Source organism: Oryza glaberrima, chromosome 7 (genome assembly GCF_000147395.1).
Source record: "Oryza glaberrima chromosome 7, OglaRS2, whole genome shotgun sequence".
Lineage (NCBI taxonomy): Eukaryota > Viridiplantae > Streptophyta > Magnoliopsida > Poales > Poaceae > Oryza > Oryza glaberrima.
In genome coordinates this window covers 21,610,582-21,633,506 of record NC_068332.1, presented here as the reverse complement: position 1 = coordinate 21,633,506, position 22,925 = coordinate 21,610,582, and the positions used below count along the sequence as shown (strand labels likewise).

At 47.7% G+C, this 22,925-nt stretch overlaps 3 protein-coding genes across 3 annotated transcripts; all 3 read left to right on the top strand.

Moving 5' to 3' along the window:
• Positions 1-1,059: 1,059 nt before the first annotated feature.
• LOC127780430 (indole-3-acetic acid-amido synthetase GH3.8) lies at positions 1,060-3,396 on the top strand. The gene is made up of 2 exons (XM_052307336.1): positions 1,060-1,655; positions 1,750-3,396. Exons 1-2 carry the CDS (start codon positions 1,213-1,215, stop codon positions 3,122-3,124), a joined length of 1,818 nt encoding a protein of 605 aa, XP_052163296.1. The 5' UTR covers positions 1,060-1,212; the 3' UTR covers positions 3,125-3,396.
• Positions 3,397-9,574: 6,178 nt separating this feature from the next.
• LOC127780004 (FRIGIDA-like protein 3) lies at positions 9,575-14,580 on the top strand. The gene is made up of 4 exons (XM_052306947.1): positions 9,575-9,957; positions 11,846-12,932; positions 13,116-13,285; positions 13,718-14,580. Exons 2-4 carry the CDS (start codon positions 11,864-11,866, stop codon positions 14,303-14,305), a joined length of 1,827 nt encoding a protein of 608 aa, XP_052162907.1. The 5' UTR covers positions 9,575-9,957; positions 11,846-11,863; the 3' UTR covers positions 14,306-14,580.
• Positions 14,581-15,154: 574 nt separating this feature from the next.
• Positions 15,155-22,820, top strand: LOC127779888 (aspartic proteinase 36-like). The gene is made up of 12 exons (XM_052306808.1): positions 15,155-15,505; positions 15,646-15,766; positions 17,195-17,622; positions 17,746-17,902; positions 18,263-18,345; positions 18,426-18,522; positions 18,642-18,714; positions 19,710-19,886; positions 21,192-21,313; positions 21,482-21,583; positions 21,667-21,764; positions 22,256-22,820. Exons 1-12 carry the CDS (start codon positions 15,240-15,242, stop codon positions 22,425-22,427), a joined length of 1,896 nt encoding a protein of 631 aa, XP_052162768.1. The 5' UTR covers positions 15,155-15,239; the 3' UTR covers positions 22,428-22,820.
• Positions 22,821-22,925: the final 105 nt, after the last annotated feature.

Sequence of the window (22,925 nt, the reverse complement as noted above, 5' to 3'; positions counted from 1 at the left end):
CCTCGCTCGCTCGCTCGCTCTCGCCGCCCGCCGGCCAGGTTAGCCGCGCACGCGCGCCATCAGCGGCTGGCGCGCGGCCGTTCCGTGATTCCGCCGCGATCGGTTGGGTGCGCGCGCCCGTCGCGTCCCAAGGGAAAGTTTGGTATCGCCTTTCCCGAATCAGCCGAGCTCGTGGCCCGCTTACGTACGTGCGCCTGTGACCTGTCTGCCCGCGCCGTGTGCGCTGCATCCATCCATCGGTCGGCTCGATCCGTCCTCCGTTTCGCGTGGTAGTATGCCCGTGGCGCACGGAATTCCGTGTCGAGCTAAAAGCGGCTCGACAAAGGCTTGCGCGCGAGAAAGTCGGGGATAAGGCCTGGCTCTCACTCGCTCGCTCGGCCAGTATTAGCTGGCTGCCTAAGCTCCTCCCTCTCCCCTTGCAAACGAAACGGACAGGCCATGTTCGAGAAGAGGCAGGCAAAGAGGCGACAGGGATTTTGCCTTCGATTCAGCAGTTCGCAGAGGCGCGGGCTCTGCTAAATTCGGGCAGCGTTTCTGCCGTGCTCGCCTCTGCCTCTCTCTCTCTCTCTCTCATCAGAGAATCTATCGCCGATAGCAACGCGAAACAGATCAAGCCCGATACTAGTAATTTGTTAATCGCGTCCGTTAGTCTACGCTTCCGGCCGACCTTACACCAACCCGACGACCAAGTTGCACGAGACATACACCGTCCACGCATCTGTCAATGAACTACTACTAGTAACTACTACCGCGTGGTGAAGTGAAAGGGTGAAACTGCTCGGGTCGGCTTGGCTTGGCTTCGGCCAGCTAGCCGCCACGTCTCCGCCGGTTTTAAGTGTGAGATCCGACGTGGAGGCCCCGGCCGCCCCCACCGTGCCGGCCGTTGTCCACCTCCCGACGGGACACCGGGCCCCGCCGTTGCCGCGCCGTGGACCGACAGCCACTGACGTCACCCCATGTCCTTCTTCTCGGCTAGCTCTTCTCCTCCTCGCCCGTGACCAGCAGCTCGCCTCGCCCTCTATAAATACCCGGCCATTCGAAGGCGTTCCGACTCAGGCCACACACCACCAACACAAAACATTTCCTTGTCCCTCGCCTTCCTCGCCTCGCCTCGGCTCTCACACGACGCCTCTTCCTCTCGCTACTACTAGCTCAAGCTAAGCTAGCAAGAGCATTCCTTGGGCTTTTTTTCTTGTTCGGGGTTGAGAGGCAATGGCGGTGATGACTGATGTGTCGACCACCGGGACGGCACTCCGGACCCCGGCGGCGGGGGCGGTGAAGGAGGGCGACGTCGAGAAGCTCCGGTTCATCGACGAGATGACCACCAACGTCGACGCCGTGCAGGAGCGCGTCCTGGGGGAGATCCTCGGCCGCAACGCCGGCACGGAGTACCTGACCAAGTGCGGCCTCGACGGCGCCACCGACCGCGCCGCCTTCCGGGCCAAGGTTCCGGTGGTGTCGTACGACGACCTGCAGCCGTACATCCAGCGCATTGCGAACGGGGACCGCTCGCCGATCCTGTCCACCCACCCCGTCTCCGAGTTCCTCACCAGCTCCGGCACGTCGGCCGGCGAGCGCAAGCTGATGCCCACCATCATGGACGAGCTCGACCGCCGTCAGCTGCTCTACAGCCTCCTCATGCCGGTCATGAACTTGTAAGTTGATACTACTCCTATCATTGTCTCATTCTGATAGCACACACACGTACAAGAAGCAGATGATGATTAATGGCCATGAATCATTGCATAGGTATGTGCCTGGGCTTGACAAGGGGAAGGGGCTCTACTTCCTGTTCGTCAAGTCGGAGACGAAGACGCCGGGAGGCCTGACGGCGAGGCCCGTGCTGACGAGCTACTACAAGAGCGACCACTTCAAGAACCGGCCGTACGACCCGTACCACAACTACACGAGCCCGACGGCGGCCATCCTCTGCGCCGACGCGTTCCAGAGCATGTACGCGCAGATGGTGTGCGGCCTGTGCCAGCGCAACGACGTGCTGCGCCTCGGCGCCGTGTTCGCCTCCGGCCTCCTCCGGGCCATCCGCTTCCTCCAGCTCAACTGGGAGCAGCTCGCCGACGACATCGAGTCCGGCGAGCTCACCCCTCGCGTCACCGACCCGTCGGTGCGCGAGGCTGTCGCCGCCATCCTCCTCCCGGACCCCGAGCTCGCCAAGCTCATCCGCGCCGAGTGCTCCAAGGGCGACTGGGCCGGCATCATCACCCGCGTGTGGCCGAACACCAAGTACCTCGACGTCATCGTCACCGGCGCGATGGCGCAGTACATCCCGACCCTGGAGTTCTACAGCGGCGGGCTTCCCATGGCGTGCACCATGTACGCGTCATCCGAGTGCTACTTCGGCCTCAACCTCCGCCCCATGTGCGACCCCTCCGAGGTGTCCTACACCATCATGCCTAACATGGGCTACTTCGAGTTCCTCCCCGTGGACGAGACCGGCGCGGCTTCGGGCGACGCCACCCAGCTCGTGGACCTCGCCCGCGTGGAGGTGGGGCGCGAGTACGAGCTGGTGATCACCACCTACGCCGGGCTGAACCGGTACCGCGTCGGCGACGTCCTCCGCGTGACGGGGTTCCACAACGCGGCGCCGCAGTTCAGGTTCGTGCGCCGCAAGAACGTGCTCCTCTCCATCGAGTCCGACAAGACCGACGAGGCCGAGCTGCAGCGCGCCGTGGAGCGCGCGTCGGCGCTGCTCCGCCCGCACGGCGCGTCCGTGGTGGAGTACACCAGCCAAGCGTGCACCAAGCGCATCCCGGGCCACTACGTCATCTACTGGGAGCTCCTGACCAAGGGCGCCGGCGCCACGGTGGTGGACGCGGACACGCTGGGCAGGTGCTGCCTCGAGATGGAAGAGGCGCTGAACACGGTGTACAGGCAGAGCCGCGTCGCGGACGGCTCGATTGGGCCGCTCGAGATCCGGGTCGTCCGCCCGGGCACATTCGAGGAGCTCATGGACTACGCCATCTCCCGCGGCGCGTCCATCAACCAGTACAAGGTGCCACGCTGCGTCACGTTCCCGCCCATCGTCGAGCTGCTCGACTCGCGCGTCGTGTCCAGCCACTTCAGCCCGGCGCTCCCACACTGGACTCCGGCGCGACGGTCCGAATAGTCGGTCAAATCCCCACCTCGTCGTTGGACCGTGTCCAAGAATCTGAAGTAGTAGAAGCCGGATGCCTCCACCTAAAAACACTTATCTGTTATTTTTGGAATTAATTTTGATGGTTGCTGTCAACTCTGTCAGTTAGTGGCAAGAGGGTACCTCTGATGTGAGGGAGAGAACTGCAGAACGAACGGAAGAAAGTGTTGATGTAAGAGGTTACCACTAGTAGTACTGTTTGTCTGTATCAGGAATGTGATTATAATTTAACCTGTCCTCCAAAACCGTACGAGTCCTGCGCAAGATCTTGTTCCAATTATTGGCCAGACCTGGACAGCTTTTAGTGCGTAGCGATCAGTTGCATTTCCTGATTCTCCTGCCTGTAGCCTTTCCATTTTTGCTGAACCATTTCATTGAAGGTTTTCATGGGAGTTTGTTGTAGCTTCTATGTTGGGAGATTCAAGCAAAGGAGGGTAAATTTGCCGCATTATTAGCTCATGACCGTATAAGGATGAGACTGGATTGCTTTCGGCTTCTCGCCATCTCTCAACAACTACTGCTTTCACCTTAAAAAATTCTTCAAGTGCATTTGATTATAGTCTTTTAAATTATTAGCGCAAGTGTCGAGTAGATAATCTTTTCTCTGAGATGTTGACACTTGATTAAACTAACCAGGCTAGCTTAAAAAAAGTGAACTGCTGAATAATGCCAGACCGAAGCACGATCCTGCACACGGCTCGGTCGTCAGGTCTTTGCTGAGTGCTGCAAACGGACCAACATACTTTCCTGACTGTACCATCATGCTTTTGCGTGTGTTCTTCTTTCTCTTGCTTTCCTGTTTTCCACAAGTCCAAAAGGAAAACAGTTCACCTCTCTTATGTCAAAAGCGAGGGCGTTATTCGCAATGTAGTTTGCAAGTCGTGTGCAGTATCGCGTAGAGGCTTCAAATTCTGCTATTGGTTCAAAGTTTGCGGATGGGTCATGACCGAGAAAAATAGACGCATCCCATTCTTTGTTTGCCATATCGCCAGCGTCTAACTTCTTGCCGTCTTTGTTGGAGCAATGCAGACATGCACCTGCATGTAACAAGGCCTAAATGACGAGTTGTTTTTTAGAGAGAGCCCAAATGTCGAGTTGACAACTAGTGCTGGTCTGAAAAAAAGGGCGTAGCGCTGATATACTGAACAGACAATTTGACTTGTAAACTGAACTTCCGTGCGATAGGGCCGTGCGCCTACCTGCAAATCTTATCGCAAAAAAGATCACTATCCATTCCATCGCACAGGAGGAAGCAGAACAAGAGTACAGGACTGCAAGTGTATGTTGCGTCCACTTGTAACGTGCCCGAGTATTTTTTGACTCTCCAAGAACAAAACACAAAGTCAAAGCTTTAGACTCCTCTCCGAATCCGGTGCGTCCCGCTCGTTCATCCACACGTATCACGGCCGCTGTTACGAGATCTTTGACCCCGCCACGCTGCGCACCAGACGATCCGGTAAGATCTGCTCGTGATTTGGTGGGCGGAAGACGCCTACAGTAAAAAAGCGCTCGCGATTCGGCAGTACAACGTCTCCTGCCCACCCGAGCCGCACTGTCCCGTCCCGTCCCCGGGTCAACCACCTCCCCCGCGCGCACCACGACGTTGGACCTTGCGTGTTGGTGTTGGCGGTGGTGGTGGATTGGGCTGGTTGGCTTCCACGATGGCGGCACGCGGTGCAGGTCAAGGAGGCCGGGGTCCGAGGATTCAACGGCTGCTCGCCCGTCTCGCGCCTCACACGCACGCGCGCCCGTGCGCTGCGTCGGAAACGTGGCCGTGTGGCCGAGACACAGCCACACAGGGGGCGGGTTCCCTTGCCGGAGTCCCGCGCGCGCGCCGCTCGGGCTACCTACCTAGGCGGGGGCGGCAACGAGCGATTGCGTGCGGGCCGCGGCGAGGTTTTGCAGGAGGGCGGGCGGGGGCGCGGGGCGACGTGCCGTGGTACGGCCGTGCCCGTGCGTGCTGGCGGCCGCTGCGCCTTTGACCGTTGGTCTGTGCCGCGCCGCGCCAGCTTGGTCGCTGGGGCCTGCACAGCTGCACTGTCACTCATGCGAGCGGCATGCGATGGTTGACTAGCACGAATCGTGCGGGTGTTGCAATCGGAGAAGCAGACAAGAACCGGCGCTTTGCGTGGGAAATTCGTCCCCAGGGATTCATGGACACGTCGAAGATGTATAGTAGGTCGGCCGTCAACCGAGGCACGGCTTGATGACAAACTAGAGACAAGTTGCTTGCTCAGGTGAGAGTGTGATAAACAATAAGGTCGTCGCTGACTGCACTTTGTATGCGTGTACTAGGGGTTCAGCCTCTCAGAATGTTTTGCTACAACACGTGATTGCCCCTTACAGTTAGGGTAAAGCGTTGAGTTCGTTCTAATCAATCTGCATGCCTCTATGTGCACTTGTGCATTGGTGAAAGTGATAAACTGAGCTGGATACTAGGAACTCCGGGAGAGTTTGCCAGGGTGTTGGACAGGAACGCGTGCAAGGAGGTGCCGCTGTTCCCGAGGAGCAAAAGAAAGGCTCACATTGCTGCTGGTGCCCGCTTGGCAAGCAAAGTAGAGAGCGAGGCACACACGCACGCACGACGGCGCGAGACGGTCCGGAAACGCTGCGGGGGCGCGTGGTTCATGTGGGTTCGGCCGGTCAAGGGAGAGCCGAGGCAATCCAGCTCGTCGCGCTGCCTGCCTGACTCCTCGTCATGAGGTCGCCTCCTCCCGTGTTTCCCTCGTACGGGAAACTCGATCCGGTGGTCGCCAGCGGTGGCTTCCATGAATCCATGCTCCTGTCCTCGTGGCGGCCCGCGGTTTTCCGATATTGCAGCAATTGAAATGCCTCGTGCAGCGAGGGCCCGAGCGTAACTACAGGGTATCAGCAATAGGGAACGGCCGAACGGGGAGGCAGGGGCCGAGCAAAAATTCAAAGTCCACACTCCGCTACGGGCCCAATTCAAGAAGGCCACCACTGTTTTAGGTCGACTGAGCCACCTAATTGCCACTCGACTCATGGGCTAGAGCCCTGAAGAAAACGGGAACATCGTCTACGTTGCAAAAAAAAGTACACCAAATGTCCCTTATCTTCTCACTAAATTATAAAATCGTCTCTCAACCGAAAAACTAGATATATGACATCCTTAAACTTACAAAACCGGATCACTTTAGATCCTTAGATGGTTTTAAACCCGGTTTTATCCAACGTGAGCCCCACATATCAGCGACTATTTCCCCTCCCCCTCTCTCTTCCTCTTTCACTCTCCTCTCTCTCTCTTTCTCTCTCTCCCTCTCCACTCTTTCTCCTCGCCGCAAAGCTTGTGGCGAAGACAGGTGGCCAGCGTTGCGGAGACGGTGTGCGGCAGCCGCCGGTGAGCGCCGTGGCCGCCTTTCCACCATGAACCCGCTGCTGCAGCCTTTTCACCGACTAGCGGGGGCGTGGGCAGCTGCGGTGTCACCGACGCAGCAGGGAGGAGGGCCGGCGGAGACCGTTGGCGGCAAGTGAAGAGGAGCTGAGCGACGGCGGCGTGGCATCAACAACGCAACAAGGAGGAGGGGCTGACGGAGAGAAGCCTGCCGGCGGCGGCGGCGGCGTCTCTGACATGGCGGGGAGGATCACTAGTGAGGCAGGCGCAACTGGCTCCCTGCCACTCCTATCCCCGCTTCCCCGCCAACCGGCTCTCGAGCTCCCAATTCACGGGCTCGGTGCCGCTGCCGCTGACGTCGAGCTCATCTCTGTCGGCCGCCATTCTTCCACAATGCCGTGTTGTCGCCGTGCAGGCGCTGAGCTTCCTCTAGTCTTCTCTCCCCTCAAACTGTCCGCACTACCGCCGCCACCGGCGTTCTTGGGAGCCACCCGCCGCCGGCCCACAGCCGCCAGAGTCGCGAGCCCTTCTCTGCCCTTCCTCCCCGCACACAAGAATGAGAGGAAGAAGAGAGAAAAGAAAGAAGTGATCTGACAAGTGGGTCCCACCTTTTTGTTATTTTATTTTTTTTATCGAATAACCACGTAAGCGCCAGGTCAATACACGTGGGATGAAGACTTAATCAAATGAGGCGCCACATCAATTAAAACAGGCGACAATATCACTGAGGGACCTCGTTTGCACTGGTTTTGTAAGATGAGGGATATGTTGTATCTGGTTTTTTATTGAGAGATGATTTTGTAATTCGGTGGCAAGATGGGACCTCCGGTATACTTTTTCCTCTACGTCGCATCATGACATGTCGCAACGTGGTGTGAACCGGCGAGCGTGCGTCCTGTGGCGACCGCCGATCCGTGAGAATGCGCATCGCGGGGTCACGCCTCGCGGGCTTTTCCTTGGCGGCTACAGGCTACTGCTGCGTAAACACGATAGGTGGCTCCAGGCCTGTTTGGTTTCCACACATCGAATGTTTGGATACTAATTTAAAGTATTAAACATACACTAATTACAAAACCTATTTCATAACCTTGGACTAATTCGCGAGACGAATCTTTTGAGTCTAATTACGCTATAATTTTGACCATGCGATGCTACAGTAAACTTTTGATAATTATGGATTAATTAGGCTTAAAAAATTCGTCTCGCGGATTAGCTCTCATTTATGAAATTAGTTTTTTTATTAGTCTATGTTTAATACTCCAAATTAGCGTCCAAACATCCGATGTGACATGGGCTAAAAAGTTTTTGCCCCATCTAAACTCTCAATGTTCGTGGACTCATACACACAACTGTAGACTGTAGTACATGTTTCAGGCATTTTTCGGATGACATTTTTCACAGGCCCTATGACGAAAATACTAATGCGCGACTGACCGCGCGCGCGCCCTCCCGCGCGGCGAGGAACGTGGCGCGCGTGGAGAGGGCCGCGGTGGCGGCAGCGCGCAGGGTGGGGCCCGCGCGATTTTTTTTCCTTTTTTCTGTTTCGTTTTTTCTTTCTCGTTTTTTGCAGTTTTCCTTTTTTTTTCCTTTTCGGTTTTTCATAACATATACGTATACAAAATTTTATACAAACGTCTACAAAGTTTGTATACATACCTATAAAAACTTTGTATACACCATATATAAAGTTTGTATACACGTATGTATATAAAGTTTGTATACTTGTATATGTATACACATGATGTGTTTTATGGTTTTTTCAATTTTTTAATATGTACGTATACAAAGTTTGCACATGTTGTATATAAAGTTTGTATATGTGTATATTTTTTATACATAAAAAATATATACATATAAAAACCAAAAAACACAGTAGTACTAATAGTAGTATAAAAGTAGTACTAGTAGTAGTATTATAGCAGTAGTAGTACTGTAGTACTACTAGTACTAGGGGGCACCGCGCGGGGGCAGCGGCACGCGGTCAGTCGCGCATTAGCGCTCCCCGCCCTATGATGTTGCTTCCTGTGCTGGCCCATGGTGCATAGCGTTTTTAGGCTTTACTTGGGCCGAAACAAATCACAGTCCATATTAAGATGGAAAAGGCCCAGTTTCACTCCCCTCAACTATAGGTCAAATATTGTTCAGATCCCTCAATGATAAAACCGTGTATAACGTGTCCTTCAACTATTAAAATCCGTGAAAAATGACTCCCTCTGTTGTATTAATATGGTTTTCGATGACGTGATATCTACATGGTGCATTGACCTAGTTTTCATTTTACATGACTCTTGTATCTTGTATGGATAATGGTCAAAGTTGATGAAGACATCATGCTCGCCCCAACGCGACCCCATCGAGTTTGAGCTCCATGAAAAGAGAGGCAGCGGAGGTGGCGATCGATGAGCCATATCGAGATCAAACTCACCTACCCATCCACATGGAGGCAACGCCCTAGGTCGTTGCCACCACCCATCTTTGTCTTTACCTATTGGACCACTAGAACATGTCGTCCTTCAGGCCAACTTTGCCTTCTTTGTTTCGACTGGTCCAGTTTCGTCCTCTCTCTAAATCGACAAGGAGATGAAGAGCAGAAGAGGCATTCTGTCGGTCGTTGCTCCTCTACCATGGATGGAAAGGGAGTAAGGAGGAGGAAGAAATGGATGATGACAATGCTTGCCAACAGGGAATTGGAGTCCACCTTAACATCCGATTTGTGTGTGCCCGCCACTGCCCTGCTGCCTCACCTCAACCTCTCATTGCCGTTCTGCCGTCAAGAAAATAAGGGATAGCGGAAGGGGTAGAGAAGGAAGGAGAGAGGAGGACATGTGGGCTCCACTCCATTTCTTAATTTATGTGATGATTGACATTTCATGTGGATGCTATGTCTGCGAGAAACACCATCAATATTACCGACCAAGTCGTTCTTCACTGATATTAATAGTTTGAGAAGTGTTATATCGGTTCCAGGGATACAATCAGATTCAACGTTGAGGGAAGCGCATTAAACCTTTTCCCATTAAGATGGCGCTGCCTACGCAGCTGGGCTTCTGCGTGGTGTAAGGCGTGTAGGCCTTGATTGGGCCGAAGCAAATCTCACCGTAACATGTTAGCCACAGAATGCATCCCCATCCCAAGCCTCTCAGGGCGCAGGCTCCGGCGAACCCAACCCTAGTCCGGTAGCCCCCGACGCCGCCCCACCGCGCCGACGCCGCGCATCCTCCCCGCGGCCCTCGGAGGCATCTCCTCGCCCGTCGTCTCTCGGCGCCTCGCCATCGCCGGCGGTCTGCCTCCGCTGCTCGGCGGCTCGCCCGACGCACCCACGAGTATCTTCCCCTTCCCTGGCGTAAAAGAAAATCTCCCGTCTCGTCTCCTCCGCTCGTTGCGCCGTCTCGCTGCTGAACAGGGGAGGGGCGGCGATCTCCATCTGCCGAGCAGAGCAGGAGAGGGGATCCTGGTGAGCATCCACATCCTCTATCTGATTCATCTCTCTCTCTCCCAGCGGGACTACTTTTGGCTGGAATTTGCTTGCGTGCGTTCGTTAACCCTAGCTTCTCTTCTAGATCTGGAAGAGGCTCTTCTCTTAATTTCAGAGCCTTAACCTTAATACAAGTAAGAGTTTATTTGTTCCCCGAAAAGTTTGCGATTCAACTGAACCCCATGTCCCAAGTTGGTTCGCCCCTGACAAAAAACTGTACACAGAAGAATGTAAAAAATAGGTCGCAGCTATGATTATATGGCAATGTTGACATGATTTCTCAGAATCCTTCAACAGTGGAATTGTTAGATTAGTTTTGATGAATTCCCGCAGAAATAACGCCATAAACAGTAAGGCACGCACTGGCAATGAGAGCTTTGGTTCCCACGTTTTGAAATCGTCTACTAGATGCGGACACTTGATTGCGTTGTGTAAAAAACCTCTTTTCCCTTCTAATATATTTACGTGCAATCCTTTGGCGTGTTCGCGAAAAAAAATTAATACTAGATGCGGACACAACAATGTCCACTTCAATGTCGTGCTTTCTTCTTCAGGGATCATCATATTTAATGTGAAACAGTATGTACAGTGGTGGAAACTGTCAATGCTGAAATGATTGTCCTCATGATCTAATGTTTAGCCAGCCAGAACAAGGATTGGATTTGCACTTTCTGTTAAAAGCTTCTAGCATTAATTTTGTTAAAAGCTTTAACCACAATATTCTGATTTTTCTACAAATTTGGTTTTAGTTATACTTTGGTCGGTTGCAAGTACCAAACAGGATTATATGAAAAATATATTGAAAATCGTTGTACAGAAACTGATTTCATAGTCCAGGAAACAACCAAACAACGTTTATGACTAGGCACTGTTTTCCTTCCTTGCTAAAACATGCTTCTCATTTGTAAAGTTAGAATATATTGTATTGATTTTGCCTCAATGTTTTAAATAGTGGTAAGCGGTGCAATGTGGTCATTCCACCTTGCAGAGCTTATGCGGAAAGTGGCCTTTTAAGCGGTTTTAAAGTCGTATACCAAGACAGATTATTGACATCTGATCCATCTTTATTTATTTATGGATAATGAACGTAGGCTTAAAGGATCAGTAAAGAGGAAAGACTCATGAAGAACCAACTACCAAAGAGGACCCAAGGATGACCAAAATTTAAGTCACTGACTCAATGTAATGAAGCAAAAACATAAATGCAGTAAATTAGCAATAAAGATGTTGTGATTCACACATTATATATATTATAGGTTCCAAACTTCTGATCACACCATCATAGTTCATAGAGGATAGAGCAAATAGCAAATACTAATGGCACTATGGCAGAACACAAAAGGGTACCTAAGCCATAAGGCCAAATTGCCTACACGGTAAGCAGGCCACATATCCGAATATGTGGCCCGCTTAACCTTGTAAATGCACCGTACAGCAATAATCGGCAAGGTCTGATGACCTGTTACGCTTATATGGCCGCATAAGCGGTCTGTGTGGCTGCTTTTTAAAACATTGTTTTGCCTTCATATTTTTACGAGTTACTGCAATTACTTAGAACTTGCAGACCATTTTTTTTACCAATTGATTCATATTATCTCAGAGAAGCTAAATACTCCTAGGACTTATATATTCTCAACTTTTCCGATCTTCACTTGACCTTTTGGCTTTGGGCTGTACTTTTGTAATGTGCTATTGCCGTATTATGGTATTAGTTTATTTCTTTATTTGTCCATGCTTTCTATTTTGGAAACAATGGTACATCAATAAATTCCATAGACATGCTAGTTATAACGTGATCTGTACCTCTATATATAAAACATAATACTTAGCTCCTTTTAACTTTGGTTCTAATCCTACATTTCTCCAGGTCATCATTTGTTGAAAAATGGCCACAGAAGATACTTCTCACATTTCTGGTAGTTCTGAGTCAACAATTCCATTGCTAGAACAGCTTGCTGAAGTATTTGGCAAGCTGAAATCTCACACAGAAACATCCTTGCAATTGCAAAACGGCATCAATTGGGAAGATATCAAAGCACATTTCCTGAACCTTGAGAAGTCGTACAAAAGTAAGTGCGATGAACTTGCAGAGAAGCAGAAGGCATTAGAAGAAAAGAAAGCTGAATCCTGTAGGCTTATCGCAGAGAAGGAAGCTAATGTTTCTGCAAAAGAGCGTGCTTTCCTGAACCAGTTTCAGGAGCTAAGGGATACAGCTGTCTCTGCCCTTTCAGAGGTGCGACAAAAATATAAGGTGGAGCTTGCTGGTATACTTGATGCCAATGGAAGCAAAGATAAAAAGGTAAGAACCTCAACCAATGACATGAATGCATTGTGTGCTTCAGAGGAGAATACAACTGCTAGTGGGCTGGGTGAACCATCTGAAGCTTCACCTGTTGATGTTAAGCCACGTCCTGTATTGAAGCAACTTTGTGAGCAGATGGATACAGCAGGCCTTCTGAAATTTCTTTCAGAAAATTGGAAAAAACTTTCTAGCCTTCGTGATGAACTTTCTGCTGCACTAAGATGTGCTACTGACCCTGCACGCTTTGTGCTTGGTTCCTTGGAGGGTTTCTTCCCATCTGACCATACTAGTTCACCTGGGAATAAACAGATTATTCTCCAAGGCCAGCGTAGAAGCTGCATTATTTTGATGGAAGCTATAACACCTGCACTAGCTACGAAGGAGCCAGGTGACAACCACCCTTGGAGCTCTGAAATTAGGGAGCTGGCCAAGGCGATTGCAGAAGAGTGGAAGAGTAAGCTAGCTGAGGTTGACCTCGATGCTTCTGATGGCTACTCATTGGAAGCACAGGCATTCCTGCAGCTTCTTACAACATTTAATGTTGATTCGGTGCTTGACGAGGATGAACTATGCAAGCTTGTAGTTGCCGTCTCTCGTCGCAAGCAGACTGCTGAGCTTTGTCGCTCCCTTTGTCTTAATGAGAGAATACCAGGTTGGTATCCCCTCAGAATGCCACAAGGCGTTCACATCCCTTAAACCAGACCACAGCCATTCCTGATTTATTACTAAGCCACAGAGCTTTCTAGGGAATTGAAACCTTCCTGCTTTATGTGAAAACCTGGTAATTTGCATAAGTTTGGAAATTTATGATCCTTCTGTTGACAATATTTTGCAGATATTATCAAGGAATTGGTTAATAGACACAGGCAAATTGATGCAGTTCAATTTATACATGCCTTTGGGCTTTCTGAGAGCTTCCCTCCTGCACCTCTGCTGAAGACATATGTGGAGGAATTAAAAGATTCACTTGGCAATAATGGGGACGGCAACGCGGCTTCTCTGAAGGTATGGTCTTTCCACCATGTTTGAGATGGGGATAATTTCCCAATGTTTAGGTCACAGTTCATCCACTGTACTGTTTCACCAAGGAAGTATACTATTAAGCGTAGTGCAAATGGACCAGCAATTTGTGAGTAGTCATACAAACAAAACAATTGAAGTCAGGAATCATTGTTGCAAGGTTGGTTATTGCTGCGAGGATTATTGGATTGAATTCATCTTGCTTCGCAGATGGAAATTTACTTTCAACATCCACTGTTTAGTGCTTATGACTGTAATGCAGTGCGGACTTGTTTGGTTGACTGTCAACTGCTTTTCTACTTGATAGTACTATTGAACATTGTAGATTATTGTATATTACTTCGTACTTGAATGATTTCATGTCTGTTTCCCAATCTTCTTTTCTGGTTTTACATTTATGTTTGTATCCTTTTTCAGGATGACCCAAAGACTCGGGAACTACTTGCATTGAGGGCTGTAATAAAATGCATTGAAGAGTATAAGCTTCAGAAGGACTATCCTCTTGGACCTCTCCAGAAGCGTGTTGCTGAGCTAAAATCTAAGGGTGAGAAAAGGCCATTGGAAGCTGGGCGCCATAATGCAAAGAAGCCTCGCACTTTCGGCAATTCAGCTGCTCGCAGGCCACCAAATCCTGTTGGTTCAGCTGGTCGCAGACCTTCAGGCCCGGCTGGTACTTGGCAGCGGCCCCCTCCACCAATGCCTTCCTATCCTGATCGATATGGACATGCAGATCGGTACCATTACACTGCACCCTCTGCAACATATGATCCTCCTGCTTATGCTTCTTACAGCGAACCATACAGTGCCTCAAAGCCATACCAGTACACACCAGGCTCAGTAGCTCCTGCATCATACAACTCGAATCAGTTCAAAGTAGCTTATGGTGGACCTGGTGCCCCGCCAACAGCAGGCGGCTACGGAAGCTACAACGATGCAGCAGGGCAGTCTACTTCGAGTAGCTATTCGGGTTATTCTGGTTACCACCCTTCACTACCAAGGTTATAACTTGCATTTGCTATGCTACGCTGGTTATGATAAAGCACAATCTGGCTATCAATCTCGTTCAGAGTTCAGACCCCAGATGTAACCTTTAGATATACTCTAGTGGATTTTGTAGCTGTAACTGGTGTAGATCTTGATCTTCCAAGGCTGGTCGTGTGAGAAGCCGGTCGATTTTAGAGACTTTTTTTTTGTCCTGCTACATGTATCCAGTTGAATACTGTTGCGTGTACCTAACCTGTTTTGAATATTCTCCATGTTCAGTCTTCTGTGACTAACTACTAAGATTGGCTCCATTTTAATTCGCCCTCTGGGCTCTGGCGCTTTTGAGTAGTAGAATATTTTTTTCCCTTACCTTTCTGAACTAATCTCTTGCTTTGCAAACTGCAATTTCCTTGTACAGCTTAAGATGCAAGCCTTTCTGATTACTTTGCGGAGCCTACAATCTTGCACGATTTAAGGATGCAAAGATATGAGCTAGATAAGCATGGAACGCATGAGCAGAAGCACGTTTTTTAGGATGATGAGACGAACTCTTTCACAAATCGCATGTCTGGTGGCCTCCATGTGGGGCCCACACGCACCCCGCTCGTCTCGTCAACGCCACTCTCCTCTTCCCCTCCAATCTCACTAGGAAAACAAAAAACCGCCACTTGCGCAAAAAGGAATACAGTTATACGCATCGGGATGATCTGAGCCACCGACAGGTGGGACCCACGCGAGGCCGCCCCCACCTGTCAGCCGGTGCCACGCCCCCGAGGCATCTCCCACACAGTGACCAAAAATATACTAATCCCGGACCTGCGTGAACCGGCCGGCGACGCGAGAATTACCGGATTACCCCTCGCCTTCTCCTCCAACAAGTCGTCGCCCTCTCGGGCTCGCTCAGCTCTCTTCCCCTTCCTTCCTCCTCCTCGGCTCGGCGCGACGAGTCCTCGCCATGGCGAGTCGCCGGTCGCGTCGGCTCGGCTCGCTCGTGCCCTTCGCCGCCGCGGTGGTCCTCCTCCTCCTCATCGCTTCCGCCGCCGCCGCCGCCGCGGGATCCCCCGATCGGGCCGGCCCCGCGCGGCCGCCGCTGGTGCTCCCGCTCACGCTCGCCTACCCCAACGCCACCCGCCTCCCCGCCTCCTCGGCCAGGCGCGGCCTCGGCGATGGACACAACCCCAACGCCCGCATGCGCCTCCACGATGATCTCCTCACCAACGGGTCGGTACAGTTCGTTTTTTGCCCTCCGCTCTCTCTCTCTCGATAATTTCCCCCAAATTTTTTTTTCTTGGGGGGGGGGGGGGGGTTGCGTGGTTGGATCTGAGGCTGGATGTCGCCGCGTGTTGTTCGTGCTGGTTTAGGTATTACACGACGAGGCTGTACATCGGGACGCCTTCGCAGGAGTTCGCGCTGATCGTGGACTCCGGGAGCACCGTCACCTACGTTCCCTGCGCCACCTGCGAGCAGTGCGGCAACCACCAGGTCGGCCTGGATTCCTCAAATTCTCTGCTTACCTGTTTGAATTGTGTGTGACGATCGGTTTAATTAGGATTGGTGATGGTCGCGTGTATGGATATTGGATTCCCATATGTCAAACTGTCGCTTGACCATTCAGGTTGGACAATTGACTCCAGTGCAAATGATACATTTTTGCCGGGCTTGGGTGTGTGCATAGACATTTATTGTTCCAAAATTCAAAGTCTTGGAAAATACACGTTTCCATTTGGATAGGTTCGGAAGTTCCAGCTATACGATGTGGATAAAGTGTATGGTACGCAAAGAGCACCTCCACAACCTGCAGGGTATATTAAAACTAACCGAGCGACGATGATGTAGCTTCTTTTTTTCTCAATTGTGAATGCCTCAGAATTTAATAGAGGTCAACATCCAACAAAGCCCATGCCAATCTTGGTCACAACCAACAAGAATTACTATTTGTTTGATAGCCATCATTTTAGCCAAATTTTGCACCATTTTGTTTTCAAACCATTGGCGTTCCTGGTTGTCAACAGTTAGTCGATTCTTCTTTGTTTTTTCTCCATGCCAAATGAGTCCCATGTCTTTCCTGAGTGCTGACAATTATCAGGCAATAGATTTGGGAAGTGTATTGGATTGTTTATGGCAAAGCAGTGGAAACAATTTGTATTAACACCAATTTTCCTACCAAGTAAACCCACTGCCATGTCCAGAATACACATCTGGTATTGCTATGCAATTTGATGTTTGTTGCTCCCTTATCGTTCTCTGAATTTTGGGCTTTAGATTCAAACGTCACATAGAAAACATATCCATATGAAAAGGCAAATATGTTACTGTATTTTTCACTTCTTTCTGCTACATACCCAGCCTTTTCTTGGGCAACTGTTTGCATGGTTAGTCAGGCCACTGTTCTCTTGTAGTCCTGTATAATCTGAGTAGTTTGGAAATCTTCCATCAGTTGTAGATTGCTACTATTGGTGATAAGTAATAGAGGAGTCCACAACTAATGGGAAGCCCATAACCTGATTCTAAAAAGAACTGTTCTTGTCACTTGCATAGTTGCATCTTTTTGACACAATTGTATCATTCTTATCATAACTTGTGATTTTTCTAGATTCTAGATGGCACCATTGTTGTACCATCCTCTTATTCTATGTCATGTTTGCAGAGTGAATCACCTAACATCATTGAGGCACATGTAAAAGTTTAAGCATTTATACTATTTAATTTATATTAATGTGTGTACAAACAGTGTGACAATATTTTGGCATGATTTCTCCAATGCGATGTATATCTTACGTGATAAAAAAAGTTAAGATGTGTATTTGATCATACCCATTGAGAAAATCACCTTTTCCCACTTGAAGTTTCCTTTTTAACTATCTAGAAATCAACTTTCTCTAGTATACACTAAAGTTTGGCATGTTGTAGGATCCACGATTCCAACCTGATCTCTCCAGTACATATTCACCAGTAAAATGCAATGTTGATTGTACTTGTGATAATGAGAGGAGTCAATGCACTTATGAGAGGCAGTATGCTGAAATGAGCTCCAGCAGTGGTGTGCTTGGCGAGGACATTATGTCATTTGGCAAAGAAAGTGAACTTAAGCCACAGCGTGCTGTTTTTGGCTGTGAAAACACCGAAACAGGAGATTTGTTCAGTCAACATGCTGATGGTATTATGGGGCTGGGCCGTGGTCAACTTAGCATAATGGATCAGCTTGTTGAGAAGGGTGTCATTAGTGATTCATTCTCTCTGTGCTATGGTGGAATGGATGTTGGTGGTGGTACTATGGTACTTGGTGGGATGCCTGCTCCTCCTGACATGGTTTTCTCTCATTCAAACCCTGTCCGCAGGTATTATACATTTTTGTTTTTTCCACACCAGACTGAAGATTCTTTTAGTAGCCTGCTGGAGGAAGGTTTTCTAATGTTCTGTATATTTAATACATTTCCTTATTAATTTTGGATTGTCAACAGCCCGTATTACAACATTGAGTTAAAGGAAATACATGTTGCCGGAAAGGCATTGCGGTTAGACCCAAAGATATTCAACAGCAAACATGGCACTGTCTTAGATAGTGGAACCACATATGCTTACCTGCCTGAACAAGCATTTGTTGCATTTAAAGATGCTGTAAGTTATCAAATGATATCTCCTCCACTTTTACCTTTTTTGAATTGCTTTTACCATCTGCTAGCTATGCTACTTTACTATTTTATATTTAATATATTTCCCTAGATGCCAATTTTGCAATTAACCTGTCTAGTTTCAGATGTTAAGACAGAAAAATTTACTCCTACTTTGGCAACACCTGGTTTTGCATGTGTACGAGCCAATCTGTTTGGCACCTTTTCTGCTATCTTGGTTGTCGCATTGCAGATTCTTTTCATTTTGTTTTTATTCAGCTCTTCATTGTCATTCCTGAAAATGGAAATCTTTAAAATGGACACTCCTGGAAAAGTATGCTGGAATAATTATGTTTTTAATGGATAGGTGACAAATAAAGTAAATTCTCTGAAGAAAATCCGTGGCCCAGATCCAAATTATAAAGACATCTGCTTTGCAGGTGCTGGAAGGTAACTTTTGCACCATGATAACAATTTCTACCCCCTTTGTTTTCATCATCAATGTTCTTATCTTATCACTTTACCTTCAGGAACGTCTCCCAATTATCAGAGGTATTTCCAGATGTTGACATGGTATTTGGAAATGGGCAGAAGCTTTCGCTTTCACCTGAAAACTATTTGTTCCGGGTATGAGAAATTCCAAGCTTAGACCTGTTCTGATGAATTATGACACCCCATTATTTTTTTGCTTTGCCTGTTGTTGAGTTCATGTTTTGTCTTCTCTTCTTTCCGGTTTCAAAATAAAGCATTCAAAGGTTGAAGGGGCTTATTGCTTGGGTGTGTTTCAGAATGGAAAAGATCCGACAACACTATTAGGGGGTAAGATCTTCAACTCTTGGTCTCTTACGAGGAACTTCAAGAAAATTTCCATTGGACTTCTTTTATTTATATCATCTGACTACACTATCTCTACTTTATTCGCATATAACTTGTTACTAGTGTATGCTGAATAACATTTGCACCTGTACTATGAGTCTTTGACCAGCTTATACACTCGCGTCTGCTGGAAACTTGAGTAGAAAACCAAGTAACTCTCTTTGTAGAAAATACTACTATATAACAATGGTCTCCTTATCTTTTTCAGCATAACCAGCTGATGCACTTTTCAATATTTTTTAGATATAATCTGAGGTAACTTTTGTGTCAGTGTAGCTTGTTCCTTCATCACTATGGCAATTTCTTGGCTGCACTTATTCAATTTCGTAATCCAATAGTTTACGTGTGCAAGTACGCAATGATTGGTGTGTAATCCGAAGACCATGGCTGTGAAATACCAACATTGTTTATCATTTTATGAATATAAGAATGCATAAACCCTCTATTTTTTTCATAGATAACAAACATGCAATTATCTGTGAACAATCCAAAAACAAGCATCCTTAAGAGTTATTCCTGATTTCAGAAAATTTGAGGTTAGAAGCAAAGTGTTCATGGAATTATCAGTTAAAACTCTAAAAGTGGTTGAGCCTACAAAGGAGGCATTCTCTTTATTAATTGCCGGTTGCAAGCCAACATACGGTATTGTACCAAGAAATTTTTTTTCTGCCAACAGTATAATAGACCTTGGCTGCTTGTTGTATTTATGCACTCTTTTGTCTCTAAAAGGAAAGTATGGTGTTTTTGTTCTCTTCTCTATCCCTTAAAGAGTCAAGCAGATCAATCTTTAGAGAGATTTATACTTTTCTTATATTAATTTTGACCTTTTATTTGATTTATAGACAGTCTACATGAATGTTCTAATAGTTTGCATGGCTCTATGTACTTTGAAACCTTGCCCGCTTTGAGTGTCTAAAGAATAATGATCTTACTGGCAGGAATTGTTGTCCGTAATACTCTTGTAACCTATGACCGTCACAATGAGAAGATTGGCTTTTGGAAAACTAACTGTTCAGAGTTGTGGGAGAGGCTCCATATTAGTGAAGTTCCTTCATCAGCACCTTCAGATTCAGAGGGAGATATGGCACCAGCTCCTGCTCCTAGTGGTTTGCCTGGTACAGCCCTACCTATACAACTATTTTGTTAAAACTATTGATTTGCTGCAACTTTAGCTTGTCATTTTAGAGAATTGTGGCAATAAGGTAGAATTTTATCAGAAAGCTGCAACTTTGACTGGCAAGTTGGGCCCACATGTCATATGCACATAGGGGGATAAAGTTGCAGTTTTCTAATAAAATTGTTTGCTATTGTTGCAGTTTTGTGAAACACTATGCTTAAGTTGTAGAAAAGTTATAGTATTGACCAAATTATTGCAGTTTTCTGAAATTTACTCTCTATCTTTCTTCATTTTGGTGGTCATGTTTTATGAACGTTGAATCACAAGCATTTGCTATTTTTATAATTTCGAATGGTCAACTATTATCATCTTCTTTGGGGTACTTTCTTTGGATGTTATCCAGAAGTTTCATTGGGATCAAATTTTTCTTTGAAATGGGTGCAGACAGCCCAATCTTTCCCCATTTTTTATCTGCACCATTTCATTTTTGTTTACCTAATTTTTTTCTCAAATAATTTTGTTTACCTACTTAATTAAATTACCTAGAAATCACCTAGTTATTTTGTTTTGGTAGCTCTTGCCTAATAACTTAAATCATTATTTTTATTTAGTGCACACTATTATAGATGGCCAAAAGGCCCGAGGCCCGACGGCCCGGCCCATGGCACGGCGTTTAGGCCCGGCCCAAGCACGGCACAGCCCGTCAAGGGTCAGGCCCGTGCTGGCCCGGCCCGACCACCGGGCTGTGCCTGGGCCTCTCCGCTGGCACGTTGGGCCGGCACGGCACAATGGGCCGCATGCCAGGCCCGACACATAAACAATAGGGAGTAAAAATAGACATATTATATGCCACGGTCGAAAGAATAGGGATGTAAAATAGACTTATTTTACCTATATATATGTCAGCCCAAAGAGGAGGGACGGAAAATAGACTTATTTTCACTATATATATGTCACAGCCCAAAGTGGAGGGACGGAAAATAGACTTATTTTCAATATATTATGTCACAGCCCAAAGAGGAGGGACGAAAAATAGACTTATTTAAAAAAAGGCACGATGGGCTACCCGTGCCTTCGGGCCGGCCCGGCACAGCCCGACGGTTGGTGGGCCGTGCCTGGGCGGGAGGCGCAGCCCATGGGCCGTGCCGGCCCGGCACGAAGTGCCGATCGGGCCGTGCCGGCCCGATGGCTGGTGGGCCGTGCCTGGGCCGGGCCGTGCCGGGCGGGCCTTTTGGCCATCTATACACACTATTTCTAGCTTTATTTTATGCGCTGATGAATAAGGTTTTTCTCCTGCTTGCAGAATTTGATGTTGGCCGAATCACTGTTGATATGTCCATAAATGTTACTTATCCAAACCTGAAACCTCACCTCCATGAGCTGGCTGAGCTTATAGCTAAAGAGCTGGACATTGACTCCCGTCAGGTAAGGGTGACCCATAGTCTGTGCTGTTGTGGTTTTTCTAGTTTTGTTTGGAGGTGATGCGTGAGGGACACTATCCTTGCTATTGTTTACAGCTTTGCACCATCCTATCTTGATAGCACTAGCATTCTTTTGAAGTGATTTGTTAAAGTTGCCTCTTGAGTTTGACAGGTTCGAGTTATGAATGTTACAAGCCAAGGAAACTCTACTCTAATCAGATGGGGGATTTTTCCAGCTGGACCTTCTAATTCTATGACTAATACAACAGCAATGGTAGCATCCACTCTTGCACATGAGGACTACTTTAATCTATCTGTTATAAAGATAATTGATTTACTGCATTGATGTATGATTAGGGTATCATTTATCGGTTGACCCAACATCACGTCCAGTTGCCTGAAAATCTTGGCAGTTATCAGTTACTTGAATGGAATGTGCAGCCTTTATCCAAGAGGTAAGCAAACACCATTATAACTGCCAAGATTATATTGCCATTAAAAGCTTGTACAGTCCATATTATCATAATAAGCTCTGTCTTTATCATTGGAATTCAACTCTTTCTTTTCATTGAAGCCCTGCTTTCATCCTGATCTAAAATGACAAGGCAACATCCCTTCGACATCCTTTTTGCAGGGAAAAAGTAGATACATGTCACTCTACACTAGCCTGTTTAGAGATATACCATTATAAACTATAAAGTTCTCTCTCCCAAACACTATTCTTATACTGATCAGTGGCTTTAGCGTGTAGTTGTAGTATGCAATGGGGCTTCCTGGCAAACATGGAAAACCTGAATATCTGTCAAAGTGCTTAAGCAAGATTCTCACATCTATTAGGAAAAATCATTTTCACCAATTCCCTTGAATATTTCTTGTGCGGCATCGATGCATCAATCTTGGCATTTTCATCTGCTGGAGAACTTACATTCGGTAATTATTTCTACAGGTCATGGTTCCGAGATCATGTAGTCTCTATACTGCTTGGAATTTTGCTAGTTGTTTTGCTGACTTTATCGGCCCTTTTAGTACTGATTGTCTGGAGAAAGAAATTTAGAGGTCAAGCGGCATATAGACCTGTGGATTCAGCAGTTCCTGAGCAAGAGCTCCAACCGCTATAATTTGGAGTGGTTCAACGGAGTAAACATATAGGCGATTCTTTGGTAGAAATACCGTTGTGCGGGCTGCCATGTTGCAGCGGGTTCACATCCGCTGCTGGGAGTTGCCCTTTTTCTTTGTATGTAACACAAGCTACAAGCTTACAGAAGAAGCACAAGATTACATAACTTCTCGATTCAGAACTTAGAGCCTCTGTTCATAAACTGTCTAGCGATTCAGATCAAGAGCTTCCTCTTGTAGCTTACAGTAGAAGAAGGTTTTGTTCGTGTAATGTAGATTAAGTAGAATAGAGCAAGGCACAAAAGCACAGCAGCCATGGACGGAATGCTGTATTATCTAGTATCTGATAAGTGCTGAGGATATTCGGCTTCTACAGTGTTTTCACGTTTCATTTCCATGCTCCTTGGTAAAAACGTGTTCTAACTTTTGTTCTAGCTCATAACTGGCAAAGAGCTTTTGCTTTATACCCATAGAATGCAGAAATTATTATTGATCTGTTG